This window comes from Pongo pygmaeus, chromosome 10, assembly GCF_028885625.2.
Source record: "Pongo pygmaeus isolate AG05252 chromosome 10, NHGRI_mPonPyg2-v2.0_pri, whole genome shotgun sequence".
Lineage (NCBI taxonomy): Eukaryota > Metazoa > Chordata > Mammalia > Primates > Hominidae > Pongo > Pongo pygmaeus.
In genome coordinates this window covers 15,127,514-15,141,466 of record NC_072383.2, presented here as the reverse complement: position 1 = coordinate 15,141,466, position 13,953 = coordinate 15,127,514, and the positions used below count along the sequence as shown (strand labels likewise).

Genomic DNA, 13,953 nt, shown 5'->3' with positions numbered 1-13,953 from the left:
CCGAGATCACCCCACTGCACTCCAGCCTGAGCAACAGTGCAAGACTCCGTCTCAAAGAAGAAAAAGAAAAAAGAAAAAAAGAAAAAAAAAGAACATCGCTGCTTAGGAATCAGACATTTGTCCTGATTATTTTTTATTGGAAGGAACCAAAATGTAATAGACTGTGGTCAAATGGTTCTGCTATTCCCTTCTAAAACGTGGTGCCTAGCAGTCCCCATGGATATCACCAGCAAGACCCTTGCTTTCATCTAAATATGGGAGTTCTCCATTATACAAAGACCTCAAGCCAGAATGAACATAATTCACTTTGGCTTTGGGAGTAGCCCACAGAGGAAATGCCTAACACCAGGAGTGCTGTTCTGGTCAGTAAGGCCAGCCATCCTTGTGACCAAACAGATATTTCAAAGAGAAACTTGTTTTCAATTCTTGTATTGCTTTCTAAGAGGAGAAATGTGTGAGTCAGAGTGAAATCCAAACAAAACTCTCATCTAATTTAGGACACTAATGAAGACATTTTTGTTTTCTTTATCCTTGATTAGAAACATTTTAAAGTAAGAGGATGTATTTTAAAGACAAAGGGGTTTTCTGGAAATTTTGTAATGTTACACAGTCTCCTTCCCTGTCTACTAAGAAAGAAAACAGAATTGTGCAGCACCTTCTTTAGGAAAAATTGATGATAGTTAGACTGTTATCCATGTTCATTTCATGTGAGAAGTGTGGGTACGGCTGCAGGGAACTTCCTGAGGACATGCAGGTATTTTTCTCATAGACTATTTACTCTGTATCTTGAATGCTCCAGGACAGACAGGGGCTAAAAATTGTAATACAGCAAGATTCATTGAGAACAAATAATAATACCCATTGATAAATTTTGGATTTAACATTTTGGTGCATCACTAAGCTGGTAAAAGGCCATTCCCTCATGTGTGAGTTTTGATTTGAGATATCAAAACTGTACAATTGGTTTGGGATGAGATAATCACGGCTTCAATTTCAGATCCCACTATTTACTGCATATGGGACTCTGGTAAGACAAACTCAATAAAGCTTTTGTCTCAGGCTTTGATTTCTAGAAAACTGACCAAGACACCCCTTTTGAGCAAGAATGATAAATCTGAGACACAGATGTGACAGCTTTTTATCAATAAGAATGATTGCATTAATAACTATTTCTGATGGGTGTATTTCAACTGCTTAGTGTCCTCTCTATCTGGAAGCGTGGCAGGCATCTCACACCTGACATGTCCACCTCCATCACCACACACACCACATTAGCAAACCTGCTCCTCCCACACTCTTTCTCATCTTGGTCAATAGGAGTTCCCTTCACCCACTTGCTCAGGCCAAAAATATTGGCGTTATTCTGAGTCCTCTTTTTCTCATACTTCATATTGCATTTATCAATTTCCTACCTTCAAAATACATCCTAAATGCAACCATTTTTCTCTACTTTTGCTCCAACTACTGTAGTCCAATCTAACCTAGGTTATGAATCGTGTCTTCACTAGTCTCCCTGCATTTGTTTCTGTTCCCCACAATCTATTCTCTGCATCAGGATCCAGAGCTATCCTTTAAAAAATAATAGAGAATATCATTTCTCTGCTCAAAGTCCTCCAAAACATCTTATCCTGGAATAAATTGAAAGCACTTACTGACGCCCACATGGCATGCATGGTGTGGCCTCACTCTGACCTCACATCTCACCCAAACTACCTCTCACTTACTCTGTCAGGACTACGCTGGCCTCCCTGTTCTTCCTGAAATGCCAAGAAGGGTCCTGCCTGGGATTTTTGCCCTTGCTGTTCCCTCTGACCAGAGAGCCCATGTATTGCATGGCTCAGTCTTCATGCAGGTCCCAGCTCCCCCTAGGGCTTCCATGACCACCCTATCAGAAATGCATTATTCAGTGTAACGCACAAAGAAAATGTAAGCCTCTTGAAAGCAGGAACTTTTGTTCAATGCTGTATCATGGGCACAAAGAAGAGCGCCTGGCACATAGCAGGAACTTAATAACTGTTTGTTGACTGGATGGATAAAGATCAGAGACCAAGGAAGACTGCAGCCTCCTGCAAGTTGGCAGCAAACAGCACCTGGGGACCATGAAGGAACAGGTTATCATAATGTCTATGTCTTTGCTTCCCAACACTCTCCAGTCCATACAGGAGACTTGCTGCATCTAGGGTTGTGAAAAGATGAAGAGGGCAGTGAACACAATGAAAATGTTCTAAAACTGGACTATGCGGATGGTTGCACAACTATATATATATTTACTAAAAGTCATTGAATCGTAAACTCAACATGGATGATTTTTATGATAGATAAATTATACCTCAATAAAACTGTTGAGAGAGAGAGAGAAACAGAGATGCAAAGATATAGAGAGACAGAGACACAGAGAGGAAAAAAGTGACCAGGAGTAAAACAAGGGCTCAGGATGTAAACATTCCTAGGCCTGAAAATGGATATCCACTTTTTCCCAGAATCAATCTCATGGCTGCTATAAATTACTGAAAAATAACACTAGTGTTCTATTTTCCCTCATCTCTGGGTGACAGGCCTAAATGTGACTGTGAACGCTACTTTCATGTATTCGGATGGTCTGATTCATAACTCAGGCGACTGCCGGAGTAGCACCTGTGAAGGCCTCGACCTACTCAGGAAAATTTCAGTAAGTATTTGCTTTTGTGGATGCAGCTCATGGCCTCTGGGCACAGGATAATCCCAATGTGAAATGTAGGCACGTGACCATGAAGCAGCTCTCCCATCATCTCTAGCCACATAGCTGAATGACCGGCCAAGTACCAGGCAGGAGACTCTGGCTTTATCCCTACAGATTATCTAAATGACAGGGGCCCTCCATGAATCCAGGAAAGTGAGGAGAGCCTTGGCTATGTACTGTGTGTACACTTTGATTTGTAAGAAGAGGAATTCTTTTGTTTTAAATTGTTTTTAAAATTTTGTTTTGTTTTGTTTTATTTTTTGGGTGTTTGTTTGTTTTTTGAGTCAGGGTCTCCCTCTGTTGCCCAGGCTGGAGTGCAGTGGCATAATCATGGCTCACTGCAGGTTGAGCTTCTGGGCTCAGGTGATTGTCCCATCTCAGCCTCCCAAGTAGCTGGGACTACAGGCATGTGCTACCATGCTCAGCAAATTTCTTATATTATTTGTAGAGACAGGGTTTCACCATGTTGCTCAGGCTGGTCTCAAACTCCTGAGCTTAAGTGATCTGCCCCCGTTGGCCTCCCAAAGTGCTGGAATTACAGGCATGAGCCACTGCGCCCAGCCAGTTTTTAAGTTTCTTTATTTAAATGTTAGTATAAACTGGTTTGCCTTTGTGTCCCTCAAGAAATACCTGAGAAATCATGTTTAAAAACATATTTCAAGGCCCCACACCAGAAATCTTTACTTCAAGTCATCACCATATATCAGATCATAGTTAATTGCTTAAGGGTTGAATCTGACACCTAACTTAAAGTAGTAACTGCAATGTCAAAGGATGAAAATGGGAAGAGGGGGATTCTTGCCTAGTTCCTCCTCCCAATCCCCAAACCCCAATCCCAACCAGAGCTTTAAGGAAATAAAGAGTGTTAAAAGCTCTCTAGAGACAAGCAGATGTGCAATGCACCCCCTTACTATAGAAACTACAGAAAAGGCTGTCTGAGCAGCAAAGCACTGGGAATAGAGCCACGGCTCTAAACTTTAATCAATAACATCACACCAACCAGGCAGGCCACACTCCCATCGGGAACAATGGCTACCACAGCAGTGATTCTCAATCTTGGGAAGGTAAGGTGTGCACAAGCATAGTTCAATAAACTCCACATCACAGTTTCAGAAATACATGCTGCTTTTCTCTGCCTCTACAGAGAGAGGTATAACCTGGTTCTCCAAAACCAGGGATGAGATGGTCCCAGCCAGATTCCCCTTAAGAAATAGGAGAAAATAAGATCAATAATCATCCAATCAATTGCATAGCATTTTACTCACTTCAGCCCTGTTTTGTAGTTCTCTCTACAACTGAAATTTGCCCTCTCCCTTCAAAGCACCTCCAAATCTCATCTCACCACTATCTGGCCTACAGACACTACTAAGGCTACAGCCTCCCAGTCCCTCTTCTGCCTCTTCCCATCCTGCATTGAGAGGGAAGCCAGGTTCACCTCCAGTCAGCTCACCTTTGTAAAATACCTTCCCTCCCTGTAGTGTGTTTTCCCTCTCGACCCTCTCCACACCTCAGTTGATCCTTGTCCAGCCCAAGGCACCCTATGCTGCTCTGAGTTTGAGCATCTTGGGAGGCCCCACTTTCTAAACCTCTGGGAGCCTTCCCCTTGCTACTTCTTTCCTGTCCACTGAGTATTTTTCTTAGTTCTAGGAATTCATTGTTGTTTTCTCTCCTACAGAATGCAAAACGGATGGGCTGTGTCCTCATAGGGCCCTCATGTACATACTCCACCTTCCAGATGTAGTAAGTAATACTACTTTGAACTGAAGTCAGGACATGATATTGCAACTTAAAGGACTCATCAAACAACAGTCTAGTGAAGGCAACACAATCAGAGGTGTTGAGGTCTAGTATTTTGCCATCTCCCCATAACTGTCATTCTCTTATCCAGGTAACTTCCCTTGCTCAGCATGGAGTGAATGTCTGTAGCCATTCAGGTTGAGTCATTAACATCTGACCTTGAGAGAAAACATGGTATGGGTAAAAAGTCAGAGTTTTGAGAGAAAGCAGGAAAGACAGTGAAACTGGATAATTTGAGGAGTTTAATAAATAAAATATTCACAAAAGTATGGGTAGAGGTTTGGGAAACACAAAAGAAAGTGCAACACCCCGGGCTACTAGTAGGGTTCTGTTCTATCCTGTAGGTCTGTGAAAGTGGGGAAAATAACAATATATTTAGTTCATGGGGTTATTTGAGAATTATATAAAGGACATGTTAAAGTCCTTTGTACAGTGCCCTTACTATCTTAGAACAAAGCTCTCAATATATTCTAGAATGAATATATTTTTCTGGCTCTGGGAAAATCACCCTCATCTCTTCCGTTCATTTTACACAATGTAATTATCACCAAAAAATACTTTGTTCTGCTAATTACACCTTCCCTAATCAAAATCCTGCTCAAGTTCCTTTTTTGTACCTGTTCAATCTGACCCTGAATCAAGAATCACCCTTCATCTACACAGAGAAAACTGTGCAGACAATCACTTGCAATGGATTTTGGAGGGTAAACATTAGACCTCTGAAAATTCTGTTGCAAAGTTTGCTTTTGTCATCTCACACCCACAATTACAAACAGCCTCAGATGCTCCGGCTCACTGAGCACTTTTTTAGCTTCTCTTCCATACCAAAATGCAGACAGACCCAGAATCTTACTCTTCCTTGCATTTGTTCCCAACTGTCATCTAACCTGATCACTTACTAATATTGCTATAGAATATGCTCAAAAGGAAAGGAGGATTGGAAAAATTGATTCACCATTTATGAAGACCTTCTACGTGCAAAGAAGCATTTTAGCTGTGTCAGAGTAGAGAGAATTAAGTAAAACACAGCCCCTGCCCACCCAAATAGAGAAGGTGACAAGGACTCTTCTGACCAATACAAACCACAGTGAGATCGACGCCATCAGGGAAATAGAAACAGGAAACTGCAGAGGGCAGGGACCAGTGGCACCCGCCTGTAATCCCAGGGCTTTGGGAGGCCGTAGCAGGAGGATCCCTTGAGCCCAGGAGTTTGAGAGTAGCCTAGGCAACATAGTGAGACCCCGCTCTACAGAAAGTTTAAAAATAAAAAAATTAGCCAGGTGTAGTCATGCACGTCTGTAGTCCCAGCAATGTGGGAGGCCAAGATGGGAGGATCACTTGAACTGAGGAGATCAAGGCTCCAGTGATCCAGGATCACACCACTGCACTCCAGCCTGGGTGTCGGAGTGAGATCCTATTAAAAAGAGGGAAAGGAAAGGAAAGGGAAGGGGAGGGGAGGGGAAAGGAGGGGGAGGGAGGGGAGGGGAGGGGAGGGGAGGGGAGGGGAGGGGGAGAAAGGAGAAAAAGAAAGGAAGGGAGAGAGAGAAGGGAAAAGAAAAGAGAAGCTATAGAGTGCACAGAAGGGAAGGGTCACCCTGTTTGAGGGGACTAAGCTTCAATGGAGGAAAAAAAACTCATGAAGGAGATGCGATTGTTCGCATGCTGAAGAATGGGTAAAATTTTAATGGGTAGAGAGATGAGGAGATGAGCTTTCTAGCCAGGCAGAGGGAGAAGTACGTGTAAAAGCAAATAAGCAGGGAAATGAAGAACTCTGTATTAACTAGAGTTCAGGAAATGTAAAGGGGAATAATAGAGATAAGACTAGGAAAATTAAGTAGGACCATATTTGGAAGTTCATGGGAGGAAAGTCCAGGTGAAGGAAGTTGCATTTAATGAGATTCGCATCAGAAATCACTAAGGTTTTAAGCTTGGGAATGCCATGAGAAGCAGCCAACTTTCAGAAGAATGATTGACCACAGTGTATAGGAAAGACACAGGCAGAGACTGATGACAGGAAAGTCAGCAGAGAAGGAGGGCCTGGATTAGCCAGAAGGAAGTGGACATAGAAAGGGAGGATAACTGCAAAGATGTTTGAAGGTAGAATCAATCAATGGTATGATGTTGGGGTGAGAGATGGAAAGTAGTCAAAGAAGCCTTTGCAATCTCAAAACACTAAAATAAATTTAAAAATCTCAAAACACTAAAATAAATGAAAAATAGTTTCGAGGAACAGAAATGAAAGAGAATTCTGACTATGAACATTATAGTTTGAGATGCAAGCAGGAAGCCCACTAAAACCTTTTGACGGAGCACTGAAGATGGAAGGGGATGTTGTTTTACTTCCTTCGTTAAATACATATTAAGCACCTACATACGAGCCTAGATGACTGGAGATACCGAGGTGAACAAGCTGGGGAGAAGGCAACGCATGGCCAAGTATAGATGGCATCTTTCTGGCTTTCCAACAATTATGGTGGCCGTGGTGGTCTATCCTTTTTCTTAGCCCGACTTCCCCTGTATCCCAGCCCAGATATCATGACAACTCACTTTAGAATAAATCAAAGTAACCAAGCCACATATTCACAAAATTGCCTAGAGTGTGCTTAGAACATAGCATATGCTCAACAAATGTTTTTAAACTTAGCTGTATGAGAAAGACACCTATATACATGAGAAACCTGCTTTAATGACCCGATTTCATTCTTACCATTTATACACACGTGCTGAAACAGGTTAAAGAGGGACCTTATTTGTGCTACTTAAGTTAATACTGATAATGGTTTTCTTCCTCAACCTCTTGACATAGCCTTGACACAGAATTGAGCTACCCCATGATCTCAGCTGGAAGTTTTGGATTGTCATGTGACTATAAAGAAACCTTAACCAGGCTGATGTCTCCAGCTAGAAAGTTGACGTACTTCTTGGTTAACTTTTGGAAAACCAATGATCTGCCCTTCAAAACTTATTCCTGGAGCACTTCATATGTTTACAAGAATGGTACAGAGACTGAGGACTGTTTCTGGTAAGCAGGATCATTAATATTTCATTAGCACTTGCCATGGAGAGAAGCCATAGGATCATGCAGGCCACTAGTTATTATCAGATGCACCTTCCACTGGTAACAGCATTGGGTATAGACATCAGTTCACTTTCTCACACATAAATAAAAGCAAAGGGGACCAAGTAAATACAGAGTTATAAAAATAATCAGTATAGTTTGCATCTGCAACACTCTTTACTGTTTTGAAAGTACGTTCACATCAGTTTTATTGATTTCCTGCAGTAAGTTATCTGAAGAAAATAAAACAAGAAATAGGATCCCTATTTTACAGATAAGGAAAATGAAAGCCAGGAGTTAATATTTTCACACTCCTGTGTAAGAAACAATACCAGAGAACATGCATCTTGCCTATACGTACAATTAGTTAGAAAAACTGATCTCACACTTCTCAGAGGAACAAGAGGTGGGGGAGAAACAGGACTAATGGGTATTGTATTAATAATAGTTTGTTTTCATACTGCTATGAAGAACTGCTCGAGACTGAGTAACTTATAAAGGAAAGAGGTTTAATTGATTCACAGTTTCACATAGCTGGGGAGGCCCCAGGAAACTTACAATTATGGCAGAAGGTAAAGGATAAGCAAGGCACTTTCTTCAAAAGGTGGCAGGAAGGAAAAGTGCTAAGCAAAAAGGGAAGAGCCCCTTATAAAACCATCAGATCTCATGAGAACTTACTCACTATCATGAGAACAGCATGGGGGAAACCACCCCCATGGTTCAATTACCTCCATCTGGTCTCTCCCTTGACATGTGGGGATTATTGGGATTATGGGGATAACAATTCAAGATGAGATTTGGGTGGGGACACAAAGCCTAACCATATCAGGTATCATTACTAAAATAAAATGGAAAGATTCATTCAACTCCAACAAAGGTGGTAGAGGAAATCTTCTGGCTGGGTTGCTGCCTGCACTTCCAGGATACTGCTTAATTCTGCATTCTCTCTCCATCTAAGTAAGCAAAAGACTAAGATGGGATACCACCAGGGATGCACATCTAGGGACCCACAGGAATCAACCCACAGTATCTAATGTGAGGTTTAAACAGGAGCAGAAATTATTCCTATCAACTCTGAATTTTTGTACTGTAGTTTCAAGGGTTTCAACTTATCTATGATAATGGGACTAGTTTATAGAGCAGAGTAGAACCCTCTTCCTGCAAGCAGCCAGAAACCATCACAAATGACTCACCAAATGTCAGATATCATGACAACTCACTTTAGAATAAATCAAAGTAACCAAGCCACATATTCACAAAATTGCTTAGAGTGTACTTAGACATACACTGTGATTATGGGGATAACAATTTACATGTATACTTGAAGATCCCTAAACCTTCCCCCATCCTTTCACTAATTTAGATCTTACAATCTAAACTAGTGGTATCATGGTGTGTGCTGTCTATTGTGTTAATAACAGAAATGAATTTTAGATGAACAAATCCCAGGATAGATCTGCAAATAAGAAGTGAAAGGCATGAAAGGCCATGAGGGAAGTAAGCTGTTTTAGTTTCTCTTTTTCCTATTCCAGGTACCTTAATGCTCTGGAGGCTGGCGTTTCCTATTTCTCCCACGAACTCAGCTTTAAGGTGGTGTTAAGACAAGATAAGGAGTTTCAGGATATCTTAACAGACCACAACAGGAAAAGCAATGGTAAGAAGACATGAAGATAATTTTTTTTTTTGCTAACTTCTTTACGACTACCACCTCCTTGTAAGTCATTTCAACAAATCCTCCACTGCAGAGCTATCATCCTTACTCATACATATTTTGTATATTTTGGGAGATCTGTAATTGCATGCAACTTCATTATATTGTTCCTTTCATTGACTAAAAACCTTATCCTCTGAGAGAAAATACCTAAGTATTATTGAGTAATTATATTAACATAATAATGATAATGCTAAAATCCAGCTTCTATAAACCCAAATGATATTATGACCCACCCTCAGCAAACTCTTTTTTTAAATTCACCTCAATCCAACATATTATTGGATTTGTGACCAATCTTCACACATTCTGAGCCCCAGTCCTCCTGGTGACCAAGAGGATGAATTTATTGATTACATAGCTTCATGCAAAATTACAAGGTAAGCAAAGATTATCTCACTTTCCTATTCCTTCTGTATCTCACCTGCCCAGTGATCTACCAGCTAGAGACCAAGTATGAAAGCCTAATTGGATAAAAAATTATCCTCAGATAAATGACCACACACTGGGTACAGCGTACACTGCCTGGGAGATGGGTGCACCAAAATTTTAGAAATCACTAAAGAACTTATTCATGTAACCAAACACCACCTGTTCCCCCAAAAATCTATTCAAATAAAAAAAGTCATCCTCACTAAGATATTAGGGGATTTGTTGCACTTTCCACAGAATTCTCTTGACAAACAAGAATGTATCAGGGGCAAAGGAATCAATTGTGAGAATTTTCTACAAGGAAAGATACTTGCTTGGTGGATTTCCTGATATTCAAATTACCATTTATTGCCATTATCAAGCATTTGTTATATTAATGGCCTACCAGTTGCAAAAACATTAACCAAGATATGGTGGGAAAGAAATATATAAGTATTTATGTCCCTAAAGAGTTTACGATTCAACAGGGCAGCATAATGGCACAGCATCTAAAAAGATCTAATGAAGTCTCCCCCAACTCCTCTCACTCATAAAACTGCATTCAGGATAGCTGGCAGAAATTAGTGGTAGACTTCAGATTGGACTCTGGCATTGGAGTTACTAAGATGAAGTTTTGAGTGAAGAGGCTACAGATAAAGCCCCAGTTGCTTAGGGAGACTTTATAAATTCTTCTCAGTTCTCACTTTTATAATATCTTTTTCAACCACTTTTACAAATGGTGAGGTATACTTCACTTATCTATGACAATATATTCTGTAATTACTCCAGCCTGGCATAATGGAATAAGCACTGCACTTGACTATCAGAGCTGTCTTTGTCATCTACTAGTTCTTTGACCCTTTGGCATCTTGGCTTCAGCCTCCTTAAATCTATAAAATTAAAAGAATGATGGACGAGATGATTTGATCCCATTCAGCTCTATTCTGACTCTATAATTGTAAATGAAAAAAAAAAAGGAAGGAGGAATTTAAGGAATTGGAGTTTATCTTTAAAAAATTTAACATTAACATACTGGGTTCAAAGTCAGGCAACTGGTTCCCTGCCTGTTTGTCTGTAGACTGTCATATATTTCTCTCCTTGTCTTACCTTCTCCTCCAGTGATTATTATGTGTGGTGGTCCAGAGTTCCTCTACAAGCTGAAGGGTGACCGAGCAGTGGCTGAAGACATTGTCATTATTCTAGTGGATCTTTTCAAGTAGGTATAATATTTGGAAAAACCCTCCTCCTTTCAAAAAGGAAGTATTCCAAGGATTTCCAGAAGGCACGTTCTCTTTTCTCTTGCTTTGCACAACCCCTTATAGGGTTAAGTATGATGATAATATTTTAACTCCGTCACACCGTCATTCTTATTTAGCTAATTGTGGCTTTAGCAGAGATGCATTCCTTTGACACCTTCACCATTTGTAAATATAAAAGGTTTATTATAGCCCCATTGAACCGACATGTCCATTTATGACTGAGGCCTGCTCAGTCAACATAGAATCCTGGCTGGCTATGGTCACTCACACCTATAATCCCAGCATTGTGGGAGACCCAGGCAAGAGGATCGCTTGAGTCCAGGAGTCTCAGACCAGCCTGGGCAACACAGTGAGACTCCATCTCTATTAAAAGAAAAAAAAAAAAGAAAGAAAAAACATACGATCCTGATCTCTAGCCTGATTTTAAAGTCTTTGTCCAGAAAATAATAAATCAACTAAAGATCAATAATATTGTTCCTGGTAATGTCAGCCCCATTTTTTTCCTTCAGTTGCTAATGGCCTTTGGTCCTAGATTACTTTTCCTTCAACCACCTCTGATAAGCTTGAAGTTTCAGTTGTATGAGTCTGATATACACAATTATTCCTCACCCTCTGTGGTGTAGTCACTAGGTGGTGATCTTTTCCTCCACATTTCTCTGAGCCAAAGAGAAAAAATGCTGGAGAGTAGAAAGCACCTTTGATCACATCCCATCTTTTTTTATCGCTAATTATCTGATATGGTTGGAGACCCCACTGACAAGCTGGGCCAAGGTAATATTTGAGTCAAGTTAGGCTTGAAGAAGGTGTCACTGCCATGCCCATGCCCCTTGTCCCCAGAAGCCAGATCACATGACTTCACTTATCTGACTGGGCCATTAATCATTACCTGTCTGTATTCAGACAAGAGGCTGTTACTGTCTAGATCTTTCCCATATTTGCCTGATCATTTCACCCACACTAATGATACTTCTCACAGCATGAATGGAAATGAAGTATAGGAACCGCAGGCCTGTTTGATGGCTCCACATTCATGAAGGTAATTTAATTAACCAACTAGACTCTTAACTACAGAAGTACAGGAAAGAGGGCAGAGTTACCAATATTTCACTCCAAGAACCTCATTGATTTCAATAGCTGCTTTGCCCCTGGAAGAAGTCCTTAGTGAAGTCAGGTTGGTAAAATTTTACTTTCAGAAATCCTCAGTAAACCACCAAAGTGCTGGCATTCCTTTGTCACTATTCCCAAAGGACACCTGGCTATGTTTTGGAAAGCTCATGAGACTAAATTAGACATAATGTGTTCACATTCCAATTCTGACACTTCTGGTTGTTTTGACTCTTGGATTTTTTTAGCATTTTGAGATTAAATCTTCTCATTTGTAAAATGAGAATTAAAATGTCCTCTTCATAAGGGTACTTCTAGGATTAATGTGATAATAGGAGTAAAATATCCAATACAGTTCTTAGCACATAGTAGATGTGTTCAAATATTAAATATGCTGGGCACAGCGGTGCATGCCTGTTGTCCCTGCTGCTCAGGAAGCTGAGGCAGGAGGATAGCTTGAATCTAGGAGTTCCAGACCAGCCTAGGTAATGTAGCAAGATCTTGTCTCCTAAAAAAAGTTTTTAAATAAAGACATTAAATAATAGTCAGCTTAATTGCAGCAGTTCAAACATATCAGATGCTTTTCAAACCTCCAAATAATAGGAAGCTTAGAAACCATAGCATTTGAGGCCGGGCATGTTAGCTCACATCTGTAATCCCAGCACTTTGGGAGGCCGAGGCAGGTGGATCACCTGAGGTCAGGCGTTCAAGACCAGCCTGGCCAACATGCTGAAAACCCTTCTCTACTAAAAATACAAAAAAAATAGCCGGGCATGGTGGTGGGCGCCTGTAATCCCAGCTACTCAGTAGGCTGAGGCAGGAGAATCGCTTGAATCTAGGAGGCGGAGGTTGCAGTGAGCCAAGATCATGCCATTGCACTCCAGCCTGGGCAATGAGAGCGAAACTCCATCTAAAAATAAAATAAAACAAAATAAAAATAAAAATAAACCATAGCATTTGCAGAGCAATCTTAGACAGTACTGAGAGTCTACGATGTGCCAGGCATTATCTAGGGGTTGAGGATACAAGAATCAATAAGGTAATGTTCCATATATCAAGAAGTTTACCGTGTTAGAGAAGATGTTTAGTCTTTTTATGCTTATGTTTCACCATCTAAAATATAAGTTTAGTGATAAAATTTCTCTCTACCAGGTCTCAATATCTCTAGATTGTTAAAAGCACTTAAGGAAAAGAAAGTTTCTACCTATAAACCAAGCCTTAAAAGCAAGCATGAGCTCACATGTCCATAGCCCCCCCAAATCTCAAAGAAATCAAGAAATATCTGTATTCTGATTTTCTTTTCCTTTTGTGTATGTTAACCACAATTGCTTAAATTCTCTTATTTAACCTAGCAAGCACAGAAGAAAACAATTCTATTTGGGGAAAGTACAAAGTTTTGCAGATTAATGAAAAACATGTTTTAAACTATCTTCAAGGATGATGGTATAGTTTGGGTGAACTGTAGAAGATGCATCTCTATTTTTCCTAATTTTCATGAGGAACCTGTGCTTTTTATTACAGTGACCAGTACTTTGAGGGCAATGTCACAGCCCCTGACTATATGAAAAATGTCCTTGTTCTGACGCTGTCTCCTGGGAATTCCCTCCTAAATAGCTCTTTCTCCAGGAATCTATCACCTGTAAGCTATTATTTTATGTTATAGTATAAATTATATATTATTATTTTCTTTGTCAAGGGTAAGATAATTTTTCTCCATTTAGGACCCAAATTCTAAAATGAGCAATTATTTTTACTTGCTCCAATTCACTCAACAAATGTTAACTGAAACCAACTACATGTACAGCATTTTGAAACAGCAGGATCCCTATCAAAGCTCTTAACTATAGGTCACTCTGCTAGACTACAGAACAGTCCAACAGTGGACACATCTGCA

General features: G+C 40.3%; 1 protein-coding gene across 1 annotated transcript in view; it reads left to right on the top strand.

Moving 5' to 3' along the window:
* GUCY2C (guanylate cyclase 2C) overlaps nt 1-13,953 on the top strand; it is an 82,921-nt gene that overhangs the window by 6,023 nt on the left and 62,945 nt on the right. Inside the window, exons 2-7 of the mRNA XM_054444573.1 lie at nt 2,556-2,668; nt 4,395-4,459; nt 7,323-7,538; nt 9,107-9,228; nt 10,816-10,912; nt 13,581-13,698. Of these exons, the coding sequence (XP_054300548.1) occupies nt 2,556-2,668; nt 4,395-4,459; nt 7,323-7,538; nt 9,107-9,228; nt 10,816-10,912; nt 13,581-13,698 (731 nt within the window). The remainder of the gene's footprint in view (nt 1-2,555; nt 2,669-4,394; nt 4,460-7,322; nt 7,539-9,106; nt 9,229-10,815; nt 10,913-13,580; nt 13,699-13,953) is intronic.